Source organism: Panthera leo, chromosome B3, assembly GCF_018350215.1.
Source record: "Panthera leo isolate Ple1 chromosome B3, P.leo_Ple1_pat1.1, whole genome shotgun sequence".
In the NCBI taxonomy this organism is placed as follows: Eukaryota; Metazoa; Chordata; class Mammalia; order Carnivora; family Felidae; genus Panthera; species Panthera leo.
The window spans coordinates 86553257-86577964 of record NC_056684.1 but is presented as its reverse complement, the minus strand read 5'-3'; the positions used below and the strand labels follow the sequence as shown (position 1 = coordinate 86577964).

The window sequence follows — 24708 nt, the reverse complement described above, 5'->3', positions numbered from 1 at the left end:
AAAAAAGGTTAGCAATGATGTTAATAGCAAAAAGGATATGAACTTTTTATAAATAAATATACTTTATTTTATATATAATTATATGCTTATTAATAATATGCTAATTATATGCCTACTAATCTTATTACATTTCTTCTACTTATCAGAGAAATGTATCAATAAAATAAATATGAGTTTATTTGTTTTTATTACTTATTGAGTACCCAAAATGTTAGGCTTTAATTTATGTAAGATTGTTCTCTAGAAAAAACAAATAATCCATTTTGAAGGAAATGGGCCTCAGTGAGTGGAGTTGTTAGAAAATTTTTCTTTGGCACTGAAAATGCACCCAAATAAATAGGAGGCTGCTTCACATGGATGAAAGCTATTGCATCAATTGTGTGATTGGATTTTATCTCCATTAACTTCTGACTCCAATTTCAAAATTATCATTAACCTACATCAATTCCTGAAAATTCCATTTTCAATCATTTAGTAATGTAAAGCAAATCAGCTTTTAGAAATAAAATAAGGCAATTAAGGAAAAACAGGAGGAATAAGCTAATAGGTTATCTGCTGCAAAGAAGTTAACATAAATCTAGTTGGGGGGAGGGAGAGGGGATAAAGAGATATATAAGAAAGTTATATTATGAAATCAATGATAACTTGGGGAAAAGAGTGAAGCCAGTACATTGGCAGACTGGTAACAAAGATCTCTCAAAAGCACTAAGCATCCTGATACTCATGATATTTTATCTTTCACCTAAATGTTTATTGCCCCATCTTTAAGAAATATCTTATTTATTTTCTAATAAATATAAGAATTTTATATTTATTGTTAAGTATTTCTGATTGCTAAGAATACTCCTAGTGATTTTTCAGCATATTATATGACCCCAAACTTAAAATTTACAGGATAAACCTTTAGTAATATTTCTGTAGGATGCCATTAAGTCATGTCAACTCTTCAAACATACTGACTTTTATATCTTTTCCTTATTTTGTTTCCACTGCTTCATACTTCATACCCTCCTCAGCTCACACCTGTACTATTTTACTCCATTCCTAGTTCTAGAGTAATAAGATCTGATCGTCAGATAATAAAGATCTCTTTTCTCAAAAACTTTCAACAAACCCCTATTGGCAATGGAATGAGGTCAAATTCTTCAAAATGGCATATAAGGTCTTCCATAAGCTAGCATCATCTTACAATAGCTTTAATTAATCTTCTTGTTCTCCAACTAATTTGACGCTTTCCTGCAAGTAACACGCCTTTTACTCAAGAAGTAGACAACCAGAATAGAGCAATAACTAGGGCAGAATATTAAAAGACTTTCTAAAAAGATTGTCCTCCTTTCAAATGACTACAAGTTGGGATAATTTTAGGAGCAAGTTATCTCAAACTTTCAAAGGACAAAAATTATCTAATCCTAAAGGATATGTTCCTAAGAAAAGAAAACGATGGAAGGCTTAATTCCTTTTGAAAAAGAAGCCAAATACTGAAAATACAATCTGACTATGAAACTAGAGAACAATCTCACTACAAATGTAGATGAAAAATCTTCAAGAAAGTAAAAACAAAGAGAACTCAGTATAGTTTGATAATATTCCATCCAAAAATATATGAGGTCCAAGAGGCACTTATCTTTCAAAATTAGAAAAACTGTTAATATGAGATTCCTATAAGTAAATGAAAATTCCTATTATTACTAACAGTATTGTTAAGTTAAAGTCAATGCAATGATATAAAGTTGTGAGATTAGAACAGAGAAAAACTGGCAGAATAGGGAACTTCAAAACTTCATCCTTCCATAAAGGTAATGAACATGCTAACACCATCAGAATCAACTTTTTTAGAACTCTGGAATCAATATAATTAAAAACCTCACAACCACCATGAGAATGCTTTATACAGGAAAGAAATCTACACATCAGATGAAGCTCAGGATGCTAGGTAGGATAAATTCAAAGAGATCCACACAGAGACACCTTATGATTAACCTGGTGAAACAGAGACAAAAAACAAAAAAACAAAAAACAAAAACAAAAACAAACAAACAAAACTCTTGAAAGCAGGATGAGCGAAGTAACTTCTCCTTTACAGAGGATTTTCAATAAGACTAACAACTGATATCTCATCCAAAATCATGGAGGCTAGAAGGCAGTGGAATAGCACACAGGCATGCCTTGTTTCATTGCACTTCCCTTTATTGCATTTTGAAGATACATTTTTTATTTATTTTTTAATTTTCTTAATGCTTATTTATTTTTGAGAGAGAGAGACAGACAGACAGACAGAGTGTGCAGGGGGCAGGGGGAGCAGAGGGAGTGGGGAGGTGCAGAGAGAGTGGGAGACACAGAATCCAAAGCAGGCTCCAGGCTCTGAGCTGTCAGCAGAGTCCAATGCGGGGCTGGAACCCATGAACCATGAGATCATGACCTGTGCCAAAATCGGATGCTCAACCAACTGAGCAACCCAGACACCCATTTTTTTTAATTTTCTTAATGCTTATTTATTTTTGAGAGAGAGAGAGAGAGAGAGCGAAGATACTACATTTTTTACAAAGTAAAGGTTTGTGGCAACTGTGCATCAAGCAAGATTATTCACACATTTTTTCCAACAGCATTTACTCACTTCATGTCTCTGTGTCACATACTGGTAATCCTCACAACATTTCAAAGATTATTATTATATTTGTTATGGTGATCTATAATTAGTGCTCTTTGATGTTAGTTACTATTGTCATTGTCTTGGGGCTCCCTAAACCATGTCCATATCAGACAGCGAAGGTAATCAATAAATGTGTGTGTTCTGGCTGCTCTACCAACTGGCCATTCCCTTGTCTCTCTTCCTGTCCTCCAGCCTCCCTATTCCCTGAGACACAACAATATTGAAATGGGGCCAGTTAATAGCCCTACAGTGGCCCCTAAGCATTCAAATGAAAAGAAGAGTTGCATGTTTCTCACTTTAAATCAAAAGCTAGAAATAATTAAGCTTAGTGAGGAAGGCATGTTGGAAGCCAAGACAAGCTAAAAGCTAGAACTCTTGCACCAGTGAGCCAAGTTGTGAATACAAAGGAAAAGTTCTGGAAGGAAATTTAAAGTGCTACTCCAGTGAACACATGAGTTTGATAAGTGAGAGAGCCTTGTTGTTGACATGGACAAAGTTTTGGTGGTCTGGATAAGGATCAAACAAGCCACCACAGTCCCTTAAGCAGAAGCCTAATCCAGGGTAAGGCCCCAACTCTCTTCAATTCTATGAAAGCTGAGAGAGGTGAGGAAGCTTCAGAAGAAAAATCTGAAGCTAACAGAGGTAGGTTCCTGAGGTTTAAGGAAAAGAAGCCATCTCCATAACATCCAAGAGCAAGGTGAAGCAGCAAGTGCTAGACATAAAAAGAATACTACCACATGATTCTATTTATATAAAGTTAAAAAAAAGAAACAGGCAAAACTAAACTAAAAATATTTAAGGACACACACTTATGTGATGAAACTAAAAAGGACTACAAGGAAGTGATTAAAATGGACATCAGGATAGTGGTTGTTAATCTTCTAGGAAGGCAAAGGCACAAAGGGGTCTCTAGGGTGCTGGAAATGTTTCTTGACCTGGTAATAGTTACACAGGCATTTACATTGTGATAAGTCATTAAGTTGCACACTGGTACACTTTTCTGGATGCATCCCTTATTTTACTATAAAAAATTTCAATATTGAACAAATTGCGAGTAAAAAAATGATCAGGTACAACTACATACACATTTAAATCTCTTCAAAACAAAACTTAGATTAAAGGAAAAAGCAACAAAATGAGAACTTTTTATGCACAATAAGGTTGGAAAAAGCAAAGTTCATTATCAAACTTATAATAAGATATTACAGAAATCTATATAAACAGTTCTCTGTACTCAGTGAATAAAAAGGATATGAAAGAAAACTTAAAGAATAAAATATAGGTCAATATTTTCAAAATTGATAATGTATCTAGTATTTAGGAAATGTAAATGAAACAACTCTAAATTGTCATTTTATGCCTATTAAATTACCCACTACTGTTAGGACTGAAAATTGACTTCACTATTTTTAAAAAGCTGTCTGACATATTTCCAGCAATTTTCTTTCCTCAGAATGTATTTTAAAACAATAATTTCAAAAACCGCATCTAAAATAATTCCTACCTGGCTTGAGAATTTTGGGGATCTATATTTAATAAAGCTGTAAAATCTTGTATGGCTGAAATCCAGTTTTCATTTTCATAGTAAAACATCCCACGTTTCAATAATGCATCTGTTCTTTTGGGATCATAAAAAATGCACTACATGGGGTGTGGAGGGGAGGCAGAAAAACATAACACAATAATGAAAAAAGAATAAAACACAAGAAAAGTATATCATCTCATAGCAAATTAACTAGCTGACAACTACGTTTTTAACTTTATATTATATAAATGCAAACTAACTTAAGATGCCTAAACTTTCAAATTTGCATTTAAAGACCAGGTCTTCAGTAAGAACATTTATCAACAAATTCTAAAAAGGGGAGGAGGTTTACTGAGAGAGGGGGGAAAAAAAAACCCCAGCATATATCAGAACCAAAGCTTTTGCCCACCAAAATTTTTACTGATAAAATTTCAGAGGTGCAATGTTCAACTAAAGTGGGGTTGTATTAGATCATAGCATTTATCCCAATTAAAGATGATATATATTAGACTACATCAAGGCTGATTCAATCAAATCAAATATGTATTAATCTAGTCCCTAAAATGGTAAAAAGAAATTAATTGGTATTGGCCTGGTTTATTCATTTCACATTGACATGCAAGGCAAGAGTGAAAAGGCTACATCATTGTATATCAGTTGTAAACTCCTTGCCTATTGATTAGTGGGGGGCTGGAGGGGGGGAATGGGGAAGTGAAGCACAAAGACTACTGAGTATTTTTTAAAACAGTAGAAAAAGAAAAGAAAAGAAAATCCTAAAGATTTTGAAGCTTGTTTGGCCTCAAGTGGCTGCATTAGTCAATGCATGGAGGAAATGAACAGGAATAGATAATCTAATAATTTAATTATCTTAGAAGAGATTTTTGGTCACTTCTAGTTTGCAATCCTCTTGAAACAAAAGAATGTCAAGTATGAGGCTAACCATCATGAATTAAGAAAAAGGGTAGTTGGGAACACAGAAAGCTAAGTTATTTAAATAACTTCTAAATTCTCAATTGTATTAAGAAGTAGAATTTAGAGTTAAGTCAGGAGATCAAGGTTACAATTCTGCTGCAATTAGGGGACTATTTGGCTGACTCAAGCCTCAAAGTACAGTTCAGCTAAAAGTTCACTTCTTCAAGGGAATTCCCTGATATTTCCCAATATAAATATATAATTAAATATATATTTACCCCTCCATTATCTTTATTTCTTTCATAGCACTCATCATAAATTGTATGTATTTATGTACGTATTTATTTCTGTAATATGTCCTTTAACCTATAGGCTCCATGTAAGCAAGAAACAGGTCTGTTTCATTCACCAAAATTTATCCACTACATTATACAGTGATAAATATACAGTTGATAAATATTTGTGAATGAATGAATGAATGAATGAATGAGCCAGCAAGCACAGCTTCTTTAAGAGCAGATGGGTTCTCTGTAGAAGAGAATCAGCCATGTCTCAAGAGTTAAGAGGTGGAAAATAATTTGCTCTCTTGTCTAAAGGGAAGAAGCAATTTTCAAAGGTTTCTTTAAGCACTTTTCATGCTTCAGAAGAGCTAGTAAAGTCATGCCTCCCTCCCGGAGTTGTTTCAATGCACCCATACCCAACTCTTTGATGTAAATCCATTCATTCACTAATAATAAAAAAAATCATTGACATAGCATTAATATCAATTCTACTACTGAGTGCTCTAGGTCCTAACATATAATAAATTCGTTTTTATTGTATAATATATGTGAAAGACACTCAATGACTTGCTCTAATATTAGGAGGAGAACATCATGATCTAAAATACATAAATGTCAGCATTATATATGATAAAGCTTACCTTAGAAAAGTCATCGATGGCCAGAACTTTGTTTGCTATTTCATACATCTCACCCCTCCTGAAATATATATCAGCATCTGTGGGCTTGCACTTAATTGCCTGGGTATAGTTTAGAATTGCTAAAGTAATGTCTTTTCTTCCCCTGAAAATTTCTGCCTTTGACAAATATGCCTCTAAAGAAAATTAAAAAGGTAAAATTTAGTTTCACAGTCCTTTTATTAACTATGAAAATTTTAATCCCTTTCCCTCCAAAAACATAGAATAATGTTTCTATATTATACTTTCTTAACCATTAAGGGTTTTTTTTTTATCTATTTCAACAATGCAGAATTTGTTCTCAAATGCTGGTAAGTATCTATTTGTGGTTATAAGCATTTTCAATTTCAATTTTAAGTAACAAAAATGACCTTTTATCTTTTTGTATATCTGAAGTGTTTCATACTCTTTTAAAGTTTATAGTAAAACAAAAATTTATGGACTTTGGCAGAAATAGGCATAGATCGAAAAACATTTATTAAGCTCAAGTTATATTCTAGGGGTATGTTATTCACGCTGTGGATACAAAGATGAACAGGACATTTTCTCATTCTCAAAAAGTTCCATGTTTAGTCATTCAAGCTGGTTAGAGGACAGTACATAAAGGCAAATGTATAGATTTCATCCAACCAAGAAGTCTTAGAACACTAAAACTCTTCAGAGATTTGTGGTCAAGAAAAGATTTATCAATCACTTCTATAACTAAAATTTTAAGTTCATATCCTTCTTGTGCGATGACCATTAAGGAACCAATTTATTGTAATGTACACAAGGACATTAATGAACATTTAAAACCATGGTGAGTATTTTGAAAACACCATAGGATCATACAAGTCCCATATATACAATATCAAGAGTAAATTTAACTTTAAAGAGCAAGAATCATTTTTGGAGACTTATATCTATTAACTTCTATATCTTTACAACACCACTAAGTGACCAAAGCTTAGGTAAAGATATAAATAATATAACTGGACAGAAAACCCACCTGCATTATTTTTATTATATTTATTTACATAATTCAAATCATCCAAAGCTTCATTAATTTTGTCTTGGAAAAGATAAATAAAATGTCGGTGCCAATAGGCATTGAGGAACAATGGCTCCAAGAGTATAGCCTAGAAAATATATGTATAAATTCAATTAAATTTGGTTTATTGAAGGAAGATATCCCAACAAATGAATTTTTAAAATACTATTGATCCCAATGGCATTCTATGTGTATATTATAAAATGATACCTCCCAATCTGACAGACAAAATGTAGTGTTTTTCATATCAGTCATTTGAAAATGCCAATAATTATAATTTCATAATCCTACACTTATACCACAAAAATTCACTGTTCAAAATTCTAGTAGAAATTATTACATACATTCTTACATAGAGAGGACAATTATATAACAATATTAATATAAGTACAAATTGTTAACATTGTTATTTTGATTAAATAAAACTTACTTCCTGTAGATCTTTCAGGGCACTCTGCAACTTTCCCAGTTTCCTATAAATAGCTCCACGCCTACAATATGCAAATGCAGGATATTTTTTCCTATCATTTATTTCTTTAGTCAAGATCTCCACTTCGGATTCATAATATTTAGTAACTTCTGGAGAAAGACCAGACTTCAAAGAATCACTCAATTCTAGTTTTGGTGGTTCTTTCATTCTTTCAGACATGTCGTTATGGATAGATATTTTAACTCTTTTGTGTGTGGTTGTCTTCTGATGTTTGTGCTTAGAGAACATATCAAGAGCCCATGTTCGAGGGTTAGTATTTTCTGGAATTCCTCCCTTACTTTGGACAAATTCATCAAAATTTAAACACGAAGGTAGACTGGGACACTGAAATTTACGTTCATATAATGGAACTCTGAGTAAATATTTCTTCTGTCCAGGAAGGATTCCATGAGATGTTGATCTAGTTATTAAAAGAGTGATTTTTAAATGACAGAAATACAATTATTTTTATAACCAATAAATCAACTCAGTTTTACACAAAATTAGTTTCTCTATTATTAAAATAAAATTACATGCTATTTTCATTCAAACCAAGTTCTCCTGTTCATTCTTCAAAATTGTAACATATGAAGAATATGTAGAAACTCTATAGAATTTATGAAAGCAGAAGATTGTTATTAAAGATGTAGCTTTCTTAGAATACTGGAAATAAGGGGTCAATGTTCCTTTCAAGTTTAATTTATAACCCTGTCCCCAACCAGAGAAATTACAATGGGGAATTGAGGAGGTAAAACTTGATGTGAGGAAGGCAATGTCATCCAAGAGTTTGGAGAGGACATGAACTTTAGGAAATGGGAAGAAGAAAAGATTTAACTACACAGTATGCTACCAAATTAATATCCCAGACGCCACCCTTCTTTAGTAGACTATCAAATTAGAGAATACCTAATAGGCTTTCAAATGCTACATTTCTAGTATTTTCCTCCTCAAATTCTCCATTTTCTGAAGTTTTCATTCAGTAAAATTTAGCATATGATGGGTATTGTACCAGCCACACAAGTTAGAGTAAGTACATTCTATTGGAAGAAAAAATGTAAACCCCATCATTTCATAAATATTTACTGAGTTTATACTGTGAGAAAGACCTATTGCTAAACATTAGGAGAATTAAAAAGTCAGTATTCTTCTCTTCCCTTACATTGTGTCACTCTCCATTCCTCTCCACACTCTAGTGCAACCTGCCATATCTCTTTTGCCTAGAGTACAATCACTTCTTAATACCAGACTTCTACTCTTACTCTTTGTCTAATCTGTTCTCCACATGGAAGTCAGCATGCTTGCTTATTTTTTTCTTAACAAATGTAAATCAGATCATGTTACTCCCTCCAAGAGCTTCTCCTAATATCTAGAATGCAAATCAAGCTTTTCTTCATGGTCTACAAGACTCTACATGATGAGGCCCAGGCATATATCTCTGATAACACTACTCTCTCGCCTCTCAATTTTCCAGCCATATCATCTGAGAGCAAGCCTCAAGGCTGTTGCACTTTTCAGCACTTCTGAATGGCTGGCTCCTTCTCAATTCATATTTCCTATCAAATGTTACCTTAGAAAGGCCTTCTGTGCCAGATGCATTTTGTTTCTACCTCCATGTTCAACTCTACCCTTGTCTACTTTGCCCTCAGACCCGGGTGACTTAATCTGTTCAGACTATATTCATAAGATCCTTGTTCTCTGTCTTCTAATTGGGTATGTCCAATTAGAAACCCCAAAGAGGAAAGGAGGAGAGTGAAGTCAAGGTATTTATTCCTCTGACACCCTGCTAAAGGGTCGCTTCAAAATGGCTATGATCCTTGACCACGGATCACTAATTTTTTTTTTTTTTTTAAGGAAACCCTTTCTCCAAAATTCCTCTTCTAGGTTCTAGTAATCACTCTTACTTTTTGTCCTCTCAGACTTAGGGGCAGAAAATGCTCTATTATTTTTAGCCACAGCATACTACATTATCATTTGTGGTTTCTTATGCCCTGACATTTTTGTAAATTGTGCCTTTATTATATTTTCATAGAATTATCCTAAATTGAGAGTGCTGTTTAGTACTGGTACCCTGACTGATAAAATAATTGGTACCCGAGGTAGACTCAGGAAATACACACACAGAAGGATCCTAGGATAAACTTCTTCCCAGGATAAAATAGGACACAAATAATCCACGGTGTGTGGTGGCATCAAAGCTCCTCAAATTATCACTAGTGTTAGCAGGGGATGGTGTCCAGGTGGAAGGCAAAGTTGTAGGAGATCAAGTAGCTACCACTTAGTCACTAGGACAACAGTAATGGTTATAAAAATTGTGGAATCACTTTACTTCTTTCAGACCAAAAGAGAAGAACAGTACCTACTAAATGCCCAGATTCCCTAAACTTTGGATACCATGATAATGAAGCTACTGGAAAAGGAGTAGGAAACAAATACAGGATATGAACATTTGAGCAGGCACGAATGAGGCCAAGAAGTTTGAATCTCCAAATTTCACTTATCCTCCCTTGACAGAAGAGACTGCCTGAGGTACTGTCAGATTCTCCAGTCTGAGAGACTCAACCCTCTCCTGTATAAATATCTTTCAATGACTACACTGAGATATTGCTTCATATGTTACATAAAATCTGATTCAAGGACTCCTCAAAATCACTCATCTGGGATCTGCCGAGCCCTCTCATGGAGCTACAATGACTATTGTCCCTCAGTCTCTTACATACCTCCTCCATGGATGGGTGGTTGCTAGCCCTAGCCAGTGAAGCCTTGCTAGAACTTCCTGCCAGTCTCTGAGTGATTCTCAAACTTTAGCATTAGTCACCTGGAAGACTTGTTAAATGCAGATTTCTAGTGTAGATTTCTAGCTAGATTTGGTGGACAGAATTTTAACTCATGGAGATCAGTGGTAAGAACTAAAAGACTGCAGGTCCTCAGAAAGTGAAATATGTGGGCAGCCTGCTAAGGTGTTCTTTGATTTACATAAATGAAAAACCTTTAAGTCTTCTGTGCATAGGTGTAACCAGCTATAGGTGGGGTTTAAAACCTCTCATGCAGCTCTCTGATCTCAGCTAGTTCATATCTAAAACTTCTCACCTGACGGGAAGGCCAGGCCAGGTCCCTCTGAGGAAGGATCTGGCAATGTGGCCCAGGTGGATTTAATGAAATTTCCCCCAAATTTTACAAAGGTCTGGGAGAGAATAAACACCCAAACCTTCTGAGAATTATTAGATACTTAACCCTAAACTTATGTTGATATACAGATACCCATTGTGGATGCCACTGAAGTTCACAATCAAACTGGGGGATTCTGAAGGTCAAGTGATATAAAGAATCTTGGCCTGAAAACACCTAACAGAATCTAATGAGACATGGACCCATCCTGTAATTTCCCTAGTCCCAGAATGTGTAGTAAGAATGAATCAACTTGATAATTGTGTAAACTACACCATAAAGAAGATAATAGTAGTAAGGATCAAGTAGAAATCTTTGGAACTGCCTCCATTCCATCCCATACCACCACCCACCAAGATAGCACACCAAAAACAATACTAGGCCATCAGGGAAATTACAGACTAGTAGCACTAAGGAAAATATGTCACCTACTGTTTGGGGTAGGGGGAAAATAAATTCTGCCTCTCTTGGGGATGTAGTGGCAGCAAGACGGACAAAAAATCAGGACTGAGACTATAGATTCACTGTCAGGAGGTAGTGAAGTTTGGAAGTTTTGATAGTAGAAGTGGGGACCATGGTCAGTTATTCTAAAAAGAGACAGAAGGAGATGCATTTACAGGGATAAGAGGGCCAATAGCAAAAGGCCTGGTCTGAATCTCAGTTCACATCTTCTTGCTGCAACAGTAAGCTTCTGAAGAAGGTCTCTGCTAGTCCCTTACTGGCTGGTCCACCAATATTGGATTCAGAGATCAAAGCCGAGGGAAACTTCCAGAGAAATGGTGAAGCTACAAAGTTATTACAGACACATAGCATCCTGCCATGACCTAGATGAGGGGCTAGGCAACAGGGGTAACCTATAGTAAAGGGACTGGCAGAAAACACATGGGGCTGGGTTTTTAATCAACTCAAATGGACTTCGGCAGGAGTTACTTTCCACAGTCAAGCTTTGACTTGATATATGAGTACATACACTGTCTGCTTCTAACCATTTAAGGGAGCCAGCACGAATGAGTATAACTAAACAAGCTTAAAGGTCAGATATACAGTGGTTAAGAAGGATAATTCTGTGTTAACCAAGTTAAGATTCGTGAAAAAAGATCTCAAGCTATACAAATAAAATTATTTTTAAAGTTTCTCCATAAACTTGTTTTAAAATAACAATTATTTAATAGCTACACTTTTGTGCTAGTTTAAATTAAGATTTTTTAAAAAGAAGAAAGCTGTACTAATGTATTATCCTAGATAAATACTCCTATAGTTTGTTTTACTGCCTCCACCAAAAGGCTCATCCTATTACACCTGTTGGCAGTATATACAAATTTCAAATTCAGTTGTTAAAAGGCAAATAAATCTCTTTAAATGGTGAAACTTTATAATCAAAGTGATAAAGAATCAGTAAGAGGTAAAATACCCTACCAAAATAGTGTTTCATCTGCTTATATTCTTTATAGAGACAGAAGCCACTTAGGTATGGCCAGAATGGTGCAGATATTATCCTTTCTAGGATAGTAACGATTCATATGCTTTGAAATCAGCAAATGTATCAAAAATTTATAAGCAAATTTCTGTTTCTTATCAAAAATATTTGTCAACTTAGAAAAACCTATGTGAAGTCTTCTAAAGATGAGCTAACAAAACCAGTTCCACATATTTGCTGCCGGGAAAACTGAAGCATAAGTAGTGTGCAGAGAACTCGGGACTTGAATGGCATCCTCCACTAGGATTGGTCTCTCTTTCACTCTGTCACTCACATTGACAGTGATTGTTCCCAAGTCTTTTCAGGGACAATAAGTCACTACACCAAAATATCATGAACCCTTTTTCAGAACCACAAGACTTTATAACAATAAACAAAACAATATGACTCACTTCAACAGTAAAGTCTTTAGTTTTCAAAAGGGCATACACTTAATGAATTCCTTATCATCTGGGGTTATCTGAAGAGGAATAAAGCCCAGAGCTTTCTGCAAACTATTTTGCACAACACTTCAGTCTAAGAAAGTTACGTCCTGAACACTTAAAAAATGAGCATACCTGGAACTTCAGCTGTTGTTATCTCAGGTCCTTGCACATTTTAAACATGTTAGATACTATTACTTCCAAATAAGGAGAAAAATTATTTCTATGTGTTGATCCCTGAATAAGGGCTCACACAACATACAAAAAACAGTTTGTCTATCTAGATTTCTCAATCTACTCGTTACAATTTGAAAACAGTTAAATCTCAGCAACCTACTTCAACTTTTGAATGGGTGACACTTATTTGGAGCAGGCATTGCTTTTTGGTGTTAAATCGCTTCAGAAAAATAACTTAGTAGATTTTATTTCTTTCCATTGAAAGATTTCATCAAATCAAACTGACTTAGTTTTACTTCATGTCCTTAATCAGCCCCAACTTTAAATTATAGTTTAAAGCAGTCATACATTTGTACCATTAAATATTCATATATTTAAAAATAAGGGATTGTCCTTTAGTTAAGGATTTAGCATATTTTCAGTGCTGAATAAAATAATAACAACTTCAGTTAGTGAAATTATAAGACTAAGGCCAAAACTACAATACATTTCTTAAACTATAACAATTACTGATTAAATAAGACCTTGTAAGAACTTTTGGTGACTTGGATAATTCATCATACACGTTTGAGAGTTTACTGAGTTTCAATCTTTTCTTCCATTTCGTCTTCTTTTTCTTGGGATAAACAATGTAACTTATGCCAGCTTTTCTAGATGCTTCAATGAGAGAGAGAGACAGATCTCTCACATTGCTTCTGCTCTGGATGTGATCTAAGATAGTGTCTATATTTTCTTTCACAGGGATGGCTTCCTCAGTTTCACTTTGCTGAGTCATCCAGCGCTCCAGCTCCTTTGCTTTCTGAAATAGAATCTGTTTCATATTGCTTTGCATGTCATCCTTAATCTCTAATGGAGTTATGGTCTCCTCTTTCCTCAACTCCACTGCAGATTTTACTCTCTTAATTAGCAAGAAACAAAGATAAAACCATTTAAAATCAATTTAGTTGCTGTGTGTTTTAATTAATTCAGTTACAATTACTATTAACGTAGTTTGGTCACTTGTTGAAAATTTTTAAATCGTATTTTTGATGTTTTTCAAAGTCAACTTATAAAGTTAATAGTAGGTTAGTTAAAGCAAAGTACAATAATTTGGTAATGTGATATTTTGTTAGCTACATAAAAATAACACTATAAAGTATATATGCATTAACTGTGATTTTATATATTCTTAATTAAAAGAGAATGCTCTTTACATATTGAAATAAAGTACAAACTCTACTTTTACTTGTAATGCAAATAAAAAAAAATTGGTAGAATGGGTAAGAAATACTAAAATGACCTATCCTAAAAAATCAATTTGAGTCAATTTTCTTTTCTTTTCTCTTCTTTTTTTAGAGAATGTTCTTTTTTTAAGTTAATTTTATGTATTTTCGGACAGAGGGAGAGCTCCTGTGCATGAGTGGGGGAGGGGAAGAGAGAATAAGACAGGGAGAATCCCAAGCAGACTCTGTGCTGTCAGTGGGGAGCCCAACGTGGGGCTTGAACTGTGAAATCATGACCTGAGCTGAAATCAAGAGTCAGCTGATTAACTGACTGAGCCACCTAGGCACCTCAGTGAGTTAATTTTCAAAAACACTTTAACAACACTGAATTTCTATACAGAAGTATTCAAGTATTCTTTACAATAATTTCAAGTCAATATTTACAAGCTTAAGAAAAAGAATTGCAGCCTAATATTTACTTTATCTAATCATCAGAGAATCCACTTAACTTTTAATAATAATATCAATATTATAATATGCTAATAATTGTAAATAACTTGTAATAATTATGCATTAGTTCTTGAAACTCTAACAATAAACCTAATAAAAGACATTAACTCCAATTCTTTAATATAGAATTTCCAGTTTATTGAGCCATGGTCCATAAATTAACTGCATTTAAGTTTGCTAATAAATTTGTTATGCAAATGTTTTTCTTTATAGTGAAGTTAGGCCCAAATTCCAAACATAACAATTTCACACAAACTAGTTATATACTTTAAGATATACTAAAGTACAGTAGAGATATTGACACTCCATAACTTATCATACTTCCCCTATCTCAAGAAACCATATATAACTCACTATATAATTAGAATAGAGAATAGGGTAATACATAAACTACAGAATATGTGTATGTACAATACACACACACACACACACATATATATATATATCAAGAAAGATAGTCATGTGTATGTATGTGATATATACGTCAATAAAACACCTTCCTGAAAAAAAAGTGGAACATAAGATTTCCTGCTTGCTGACTAGATATGAATTACACAGAGAGGCTCCATGCATCTCTGTCGGACACTCAGGAAGGAATCCTGAGGAATCTATAACTATAAAGTAGAGCTAACAGAATGGGTTTGGGGCTTTTTCATACCCTTATTGAAATATTATAGATATATAACATATGTAAATTTGTTATACAAATTGTATTTGTATACAAAATAATGATATGATACATGCATATACTGTGAAATGATTACTACAGTAAGGTTAGTTAACAACTCCATCCTCTCACAAAATTACCATTGTTTTTGTGTGGCGATAACATTTAAGATCTACACTCTTAACAACTTTCAAATATATACAGTATTGTTAGTTATAGTCACCAGGCTGTACATTAGAACCCCAGAACTTACACATCTTATAACTGACTCTTGTACCCTCTGGCCAACATCTGTTCGATCCTCTTTTCTCCACCCCAGCCCCAGTATTTATTCTATGTTTCTGTAAGTTCAGCTTTTTTAGATTCCTCATATAAGTGAAAACAGACAGTATTTATCTTTCTCTGTCATGTAGCATAATATCCCAAGGTCCATCCATGTTGTCACAAACGGCAAAATTTCCTCATTTTTTGTAGTTGATATTCCATTATTTACATATTGTATGTACACACATACTACAAGAAAAGAAAACTGCTGGCTAATATCCCTGATTAGTATAAATGGAAAATTCTCAAGAAAATACTAGCAGACTGAATTCAACAGCACATTAAAAGGATTATACAACATGATCATGTGGGTTTTATCCATCAGATGCAAAGATGATTCAACATACACAAATCAATAAAAGTGACACATCACATTAACAGAATGAAAGATAAAGGCTATATATGATTGTTTCAATAGATGTAGATAAAGCATTTAACAAAATTCAACTTCTTTTCATGATAAAAACGCGCAACAGATTTGGTATGGAAGGAACACACCTCAACATAGTAAAGGCCATATACGACAAACCCACAGCTAATATCACGATCAATAGTAAAAGACTGAAAACTTTCCTGCTAAGATCAGGAACAAGACAAAGAGTACTCACTCTTGCCACTTTTGCCTAACATAGTACTGGACGTCTTAGCCAAAGAAATTAGGAAAGAAAAATAGGCATCCAAATTAGAGAGAAAGTAGTAAAACTGTCTCTGTTTGCAGATGACAGAATCACATACAGACAAAACTCTAAAGACTCTACCAAAAGACTGTCAGAACTAATTATTGAATTTGGTAAAACTGCAGGTTACAAAGTCTTCTTTTTTTAACGTTTATTTATTTTTGAGACAGAGAGAGACAGAGCATGAATGGGGGAGGGGCAGAGAGAGAGGGAGACACAGAATCTGAAGCAGGCTCCAGGCTCTGGGCTGATGGCCCAGAGCCTGACGCGGGGCTCGAACTCACGGACCATGAGATCGTGACCTGAGCTGAAGTCGGACGCTTAACTGACTGAGCCATCCAGGCGCCCCTGTAGGTTACAAAATCAATACACAGAAATCAGCTGCATTTCTGTGCACTAGCAATGAATTATCGGAAAAATAAATTTAAAAACTCCATTTACAATAGTATCAAAAATAATAAAAATACTTAGGAATAAATATATTCAAAGACGTGAAGGATTTGTATACTGAAAATTATAATACGATGATGAAAGAAATTGAAGAAGACACAAATAAGTGAAGGGTATCGCATAAACCAGAAAAACTAGTATTTTAAAACGTCCATACTACCAACGCCATTAATAGATTCAATATAATCCTTATCAAAATTCCAATGTCACTTTTCAAAGAAATAGAAAAAACAATCCTAAAATTCATATGGAACCAGAAAAGAACCTGAATAGTCAAAGCATTCCTGAAAAAGAACAAAGGTGGAGATTTCACAATTCCAGATTTCAAAATTCATTAAGAAACAATAGTAATCAAAACAGTATGGTACTGGCATAAAAACAAACACATAGACCAATGGAATAGAATCAAGAACCTAGAAAGATCCCATGCATATATAGTCAACTAATATTTGACAAAGAAGCCAAGAATACTCAATGAGGAACTGATAGTCTCTTCAATTGCTCTAAGAAAACTAGATATTCATATGCAAAAGAATGAAATTTCCTATCTCACACTACTCACAAAAATGAACTCTAAACAAATTAAAGATTTCAATTTAAATTCTTAAACTATAAAACTACTAGATGTAAACATAGGGAAAAGCTATTTGATATTGGCCTTGGTAATGCTTTTTTCAATATGATACCAAAAGTACAAGCAACAAAAGCAAAAATAAACAAGTAGTGGGACTACATCAAACTAGAAAGCTTCTGCACAGCAAAATAAACAATCAGTAAAATGAAAAGCCAAACTACAAAATGGGAAAAAATATCTGCAATCCATCTATCTGAAAAGGGGTCGATATCCAAAATATATAATAATCTCTTTTAACTCAATAGCAACAACAACAAAATCCAATTAAAAAATGGTCAGAGCAACCGAATAGAGATTTTTCCAAAGACATGCAAATGGCCAATGGGTTCATAAAAAGATGTTCAACGCCAGTAATCATCAGGGAAATGCAAGTCAAAACTACAATGAGATATCATCTCAAACCTGTTAGAATGGCTATTATAGGGAGGAGTTCCCACGAAGATGGCAATATACCAAGACCCTGAACTCACCTCCTCCACAGAACACACTAAATTACACCTATTTACACAACAATTCCTCCTGAAGAACTGAAGGCCAACTGAACAGCTTCTGAACAACCAAAGATAGAGAATGACAAAAAAGAACAGCAAGACAGACAAAGACATGGAGACAAAGGGAACTCCCACCCCTGATCCTGTACACGGCAGTGGAGAGGGATAGTTCTGAGGAACTGGGAACAGATTTGTCTTTCCTTAGGCACAGAAAAAAAAAGCCACAGTTTAACGTTTTTATTTACTTTTGAGAAAGAGAGAGAGCATGAACGGGGGAGGGTCAGAGAGAGAAGGAGACACAGAATCTGAAACAGGCTCCAGGCTCTGAGCGGTCAGCACAGAGCCAAACGCGGGGCTCGAACTCACAGACCGCGAGATCATGACCTGAGCTGAAGTCGGATGCTTAACCGACTGAGCCACCCAGGAGCCCCAAAAAAAGCCACAGTTTAAAAGAGCAACTAGTATATAAAAGAGACAACACTGGACCAAATGGAGGAGGAGCTTTGGGAAGCTCTCCAGGTCAGAGGAACTAGAGAATAACACAGCTTACAGTCCTTCTCCACCTTAAAAGCCTAGATAGAATCAGGGTCTGGATACCCTAACTGGTGGGTCCAGTCATCACAGCAAGCTTATGACCTCAATAAGCCCAGGGTCTGCAAGCCCATGCCAGCCCCCAGTGTGCCGGGGCACAGAAAAAAGAGCCAAGGTGTAAAAGGGAAGGAACTGCAGGAATGCTCCCTCCCCCTTCACCTTGAAAGCCTAGCCCAGAACAGGGTCCAGCCCAAGGTCAGCTTGCAAGCTTAGCCAATCCCAGGGACTGCAATCCCAAGGTCCACAAGCCCACACCAGTCCCTGTGGTACTAGAGCACAGAAAATAAACCAGAAATTTTCTTTGGTTGTTTTAGTTATTTTGTTTTTATTTTTCAATAATTGTTATTTTTATTGTTTTTTTATTTGTCTTGTTTTTATTTTTGCCCCTTTGGGTTTTTTTCTTTTTTTTAAAACATTTATTTATTTTTGAGAGACAAAGAGAGACAAAGCACGAGCAGGGGAGGGACAGAGAGAGAGGGAGACACAGAATCTGAAGCAGGCTCCAGGCTCAGCTGTCAGCACAGAGCCCCATGCAGGACTCAAAACAACGAACCTTGAACCTTGAGATCATGACCTGAGCCGAAGTTGGATGCTTAACCAGCTGAGCCACCCAGGTGCCCCATTTTGTTTTTTTTTTCTTTTCTTTTTTCTTCTTTTCCTTTCTTCCTTTTTTCCTTTCTTTTCTCTTTTCTTTTTTCCTTTTTTATTTTACTTTTATTTTATTATTATTTTCTTCTCTCTGTAAAAAGCCACGGTTTAAAAGAGCAACTGGCATTTACAGCCACAGCTCCAACCAGACAGCAAAAGTCGCCAAGCACACAGTCTGCACAGGGGACACCATATACAAGAGCGACCATTCCTTCAAGTTTAGGAGGAGTAGCTGTTCCACCTAGAAACAAATCCAGAAAGTCAAGAAAATGGGGAAACAGAAATATGCTCCAGAAGAAAGAACAAGAAAAAAACTCAGAAAAATAACTAAATGAAAAAGAGATAAGCAATATGCCTGATAAAGAATTTAAATTAATAATCATAAAGTACTCACTGGGATGGACCAAAGAGTGAAGAACTCAGTGAAACATTCAATAAAGAGATAGAAAATATATATATAAAAAAAAATAACCAATCAGGACTGAAGACTACAAGAACAGAAATAAAAAACATACTAGAGGGAATCAACAGTAGATGAGAGGATGTCGAAGAACGTCACAGTGACCTGGAAGGCAGGGTAATAAAAAGCACACAAGCTGAACAGTAAAATGAGAAAAGAATTTTTTAAAATGAGGATAGATTAAGGGATCTCTTGGATAACCTCAAGTGGGCAAACATTTGCATTATAGTGGTCCCAGAAGAAAAAGAGAAGGAGAAAAACATAGAAAACTTATTTAAAGAAATAATAACTGAAAAGTCCCCCAACCTAGGGAAAGAAATAGACTTCCAAGTCCAAGAAGCACAGAGTTCCAAACAAGATGAACCCAAGGAGGTCCATACCACAGCACATAATAATTAAAATGTCAAAGGTTAGGGGTGCCTGGGTGGCTCAGTCAGTTAAGCATCTGACTTTGGCTCAGGTCATGATCTCACAGTTCAAGAGTTCAAACCCCAGTCAGGCTCTGTCCTGACAGCTAAGAGCTTAGAGCCTTCTTCAGGTTCTGTGTCTCCCTCACTCTCTGCCCCTCTTCTGCTGTTCTCTTTCTCTCAAAAATAAATAAACATTAAAAAAAATTTTTAAATAATAATAAAATGTCAAAGGTTAGAGATAAAGAGAAGATAAAAGCAGCAAGAAGAAACAAAAAGTTTACCTGTAAGAAAAAAACCTATAAGGCTTTCAGGTGATTATTCAGCAGAAACTTTGCAGGTCTGAAGGGAGTAGCATAATATATTCAAAGTGCTGAAAGTAAAAACCTACAACCAAGAATACTCTACACCGACAAAGTTATCATTCAGATTTAAAGGAAAGATAAAGATTTTCCTAGACATACAAAAGATAAAGGAGTTTGTGACCACTAAACCATCCTTACAAGAAATGTTAAAGGGATTTAAGTGGAAAACAAATGGCCACAGTTAGACATAAGAAAATTATTAATAAAAAGATGTAAACTATGACAACATATGTATAAAATGTGGAGCAGGGAGTAAAAAGGGACAAGTGAAGGGGAAAAGAAAAAGAAAGCAATGTTTTTTCTTTTTTTTTTTTTAATGTGTTTGAACTTAAATGACCATCAAATTTATATAGACTACTATGTACTTTGGATGTTACATATGAACCCCATGGTAACTGCAAACCCAAAACCTATGATAGATACACAAAAAATAAAGAGGTAGAATGGCTATTATAAAAAAAGACAGGAGATATCGAGTGTTGGTAAAGCTATAGGGAAAAGGGAACCCTTGTCCACTATTGATAAGAATGTAAATTTGTTCAGCCACTAGGGAAACAGTATGGAGGTTGCTCAAAAAATTAAAAATAGAACTACCATATGATCCAATCCCACTTCTGGGCATATATCCAAAGGAAATGAAATCAGGACCTTGAAGAGCTATCTTCCTTATTCCTTACAGCATTAGTAACAATAGCCAAGATATAGAAACAACCTAGGGGCCCATCAATGGAATAATGGATAAGAAAATGTGATGTATATATATTTGCATATATATAATGGGATATTATTCAGCCATTAAAAAAGGAACTTCAGGATGCTGGGAAGGCTCAGTCAGCCTGCTTGGGATTCTTTCTCTCGCTCTCTCTCTGTCCCTCCCCCTCCCCCTCTCAAAATAAATAAATAAACTTAAAAAAAAAAAAGGGAAATTCTGCTATTTGCAACAACACGGATGGACCTTGAGGGCATTATGCTAAGTAAACTAAATAAATAAGTCAGACAGAGAAAGATAAATACTATATAATCTCACTTATACATGGAATCTTAAAAACAACAACTCATAGGTACAGAAAAGAGATTGCTGGTTGCCAGAGGCAAGGATTGGGTGATGGATGAAATGGGTGATGATGGTCAAAGGGTATAAAATTCCATTATAAAATAAATAAGTCCTGGGGATGTAATACAGCATAGTCACTGTGGTTAAAATACTGTATTGTATATTTACAAGCTGAAAATTTTTTTAAAAAAAATTGGGAGCACCTGGGTGGCTCAGTCAGTTGAGCATCTGACTTCAGCTCAGGTCATGATCTCACAGTTTGCGGATTCAAGCCCTGCATTGGGCTCTATGCAGACAGCTTAGAGCCTGGAGCCTGCTTTGGATTCTGTGTCTCCCTCTCTCTCTGCCCATCCCCTGCTTGCACTCTGTCTCCCTCTCTCTTTCTCAAAATAATAAATAAACATTAAAAAATGTTTAAGTTGCTAAGAGTAGATCTTAAAAGTTCTCATCACATGCAAAAAATGTATCACTGTGTTAACTAGACTTGATGTGGTGATCATTTTGTAATACATACTGTTATTGAATTACAATGCTATATACTTGAAACTAATATAATGTTATATGTCAATTATATGCCAATAAAGAAATCCTAAGGATAGTGTGATTGTACAGAGATATAAAACAGAGGAATCAAAAGGTCAGTAAGAAAAGAGAATGTCAGAAATGACATAGGAAGCAGGCTAATGTTATGCAAGTTAAAAGCAAGTTACAAGCAAGTAACATGGAGGGTCAAGAAAGATTTCTAAGATTTCAGACAGAAAAACAGAAGCTGAAGCTAGATGTCAATGCCACTGAGGGTAAGCACCAGCCACTCCAGGGGCACCGGGGTGGCTGAGTCAGGTAAGCATCCAATTCTTGGTTTTAGCTCAGGTCATGATCCCCCAGGTTGTGAGATCAAGCTCCGCCATGGGTTCTGCGTGGACAGCATGGAGCCTACTTGGGATTCTCGCTCTCCCTCTCTCTCTGCCCTCCCCCAATTGTGCTTTCTCTCTCTCTCAAAATAAATAAATGAACTAAAAAAAACAAAAAAAACAAAAACCCAGCCACTCCAAAAGGCCTGTGCATTCTTCGTGCAGAGGAAAGTACATTGCATTTAGTAAGAGGCGGTGTGGGTTTAACTTCTAGCTCTGCCATTTATCACTTTCTGACCTTTGTTTTTTTTCACACATAAAATAAGGATAATATCTGTCTCACCTTCCTTCTCTCGGGATATTGTGAAGCTTGAGACCAGACTGGACTAGTGTTCATGAAAATGCTTTAAAACTGTGAGCCCAGTGCAAATGTAGGTCAATATTATAATGGCTTGACTTATAATATATCAAGTAAAGTCAAATTATGAACATGAGATACTTCCAAAAGCTGTTGAAAACCTTAAATTGGCACCACCAACCACAATTTTACAGGGGCTACCAAATACGCACTCAAATCCAAACTTTTAATCAATTCTGAATGAATCAACTCACTATACTATTTCAGGAAAGCAAACAAAAAAAAGCATCAATAGTGATTATTACTAGAAATATAAGCATTTCTTTTGAATAATAAAAACCAAAAATGATCGTACCTTTAATTGAGGAAATGGTGTGCTGAAACATTTTTGGATACTTTCAAATGATGCAGATTTTTTTAGGAAAAGAAACTGAAATAACCAAATGACAAATATGCATTGACTATAGATACTATTTGGTAAAGTACAATATCATATGACAATTGACTATAAATGCTTAGGTAAATTAATTAAATGCAGAAATGCTAATTAAAATACACATTCTGACTGACTTTGAAGTCACTGATTTCACAGAGAGGAACAGAACTGAAAATCCATCAGTTAATTTAGAAAAGTGTATAAATAATGGAAACTCTTATTTTTTTAAATTCAACAATACAACAAATACTTACCAAAGCTTTCTGGTCGGTGCAAGGGGCACAAGTGTGTATAAATGTGCCGTAAATATGCTGAGCCATTGATCCCCTCGGCACTGAGGCTGCACTAGTAGGACCTGAAGCAGCTACTGTCCCCTGAACAGTCACCTCTTATCATGAGCAACCTCAACCTTTTACTCCACAGGAGCATACAAATATCATCACTTCCTTTGAGAGCTATTATACTGTAAGAGTTGGGAAATACTACTATACTAGATAGTGTAGAAAGTACAAAAAAAAAATGACATGTTCCATATCCTCAACCAATGTAATGGTAGAAACAGTAATCCAAAGAAGCTGTGGCCCTGACTTCAGATGGTATGAATGAATCTGGTGTAAAGAGAACACAAGATAGGCAGAGTCAGTTCTGAAGGGGACGGGACCTGGATACACTGGCGGGAAGAGGTAGTGCAGGGCTGGCCTGTGAGAGGTGGCAACATTCCCATAGACTGAGCTGGAGTTGAGAATATCCCAGGCCAAGGGAACACCCTAAACAAGCACAAAGAATGCAGCAGGGGCATGGGGGAGTCACCAAGGACTCTGGTGCAGGCAGAGTACTGGGTACATGCAGACCACATAAAAGCAGAAACATAATGGGAGGTAAGCTAGAAAATCTGGTTGAGGCCAGGTTATGAGCCTTAATGAAGCACTCTGACTTAATTTGTTAGGTGGAGTTACTCAGTTTGAGACATGAGTGACATAATCCTACTTGTTTTAAGAATATAGCAGGTGGAGCACCTGGGTGGCTCAGTCGGTCAAGTGTCCATCTTTAGCTCGGGTCATGATCTCACGGTTCATTGGTTCAAGTCCCGCTGTTGGGCTCTGTGCTGACAGCCTGCTACAGATTCTGTGTCTCCCTTTCTCTCTGCCTTTCCCCTGCTCATGCTCTGTATATCTCCCTCTCAAAAATAAATACACATGTAAAAATTAAAAAAAGAAAGAATAAAGTAGAAGGCAGTAGGAGGATGAAGAAGCAGCTACTAAAACTGGGAATAGCTGACAGGCAGGTATACATAATGCTACTAAAATAGTCTAGAAAGTGCACGTGGCACTCCAAACTAGAAGGTGACGTTCACTGGTTCAATTATTCTTTATGTGATGGTCACTGCTCTAGGTGATATGGATAAAAGAGTGAAGAAGAGTGCTATGACCCCAGGCTGGTGAGGAATAAAATGATCAAACATACATATGGACAAATATTTAGTAAGTGCTATAAGGAAAATAGCAAAAAAGTGATCTATATTAACATTATCCCCTCCAAAAAAAAAAAAAGTATTACCTAACTGTATGGGGGATAAAGGAGGAGTCATAGACATATCTTTAACCTAGTTAACTGACCAGAATAGGATTTGATTTGTCCCAAGGCACCAAGACTTTCCACTATGTGCCATTCAGCATCCCAAGATATCATCAAGGGGAGCAGAGGGCTGAAGGCACTAATGAAAGAAAAATAAAACTGTTTCTTGTTTGTCCCCCATAAAGTGCAGGACATTTATTAAACCAGGTATGTATAGTTTATA

General features: G+C 35.5%; 1 protein-coding gene across 4 annotated transcripts in view; it reads right to left on the bottom strand.

Moving 5' to 3' along the window:
• Nucleotides 1-24708, bottom strand: part of TTC6 (tetratricopeptide repeat domain 6) — a 203360-nt gene that overhangs the window by 53519 nt on the left and 125133 nt on the right. For 3 of the 4 annotated variants that reach the window (XM_042943017.1, XM_042943019.1, XM_042943020.1), the window contains exons 10-15: nucleotides 22830-22904; nucleotides 13310-13683; nucleotides 7506-7965; nucleotides 7034-7163; nucleotides 6010-6182; nucleotides 4155-4291 (exon numbers count right to left, since the gene is read on the bottom strand). In XM_042943017.1, coding sequence (XP_042798951.1) covers nucleotides 4155-4291; nucleotides 6010-6182; nucleotides 7034-7163; nucleotides 7506-7965; nucleotides 13310-13683; nucleotides 22830-22904 — 1349 coding nt within the window. The remainder of the gene's footprint in view (nucleotides 1-4154; nucleotides 4292-6009; nucleotides 6183-7033; nucleotides 7164-7505; nucleotides 7966-13309; nucleotides 13684-22829; nucleotides 22905-24708) is intronic. The other variant, XM_042943018.1, reaches the window with a different exon arrangement.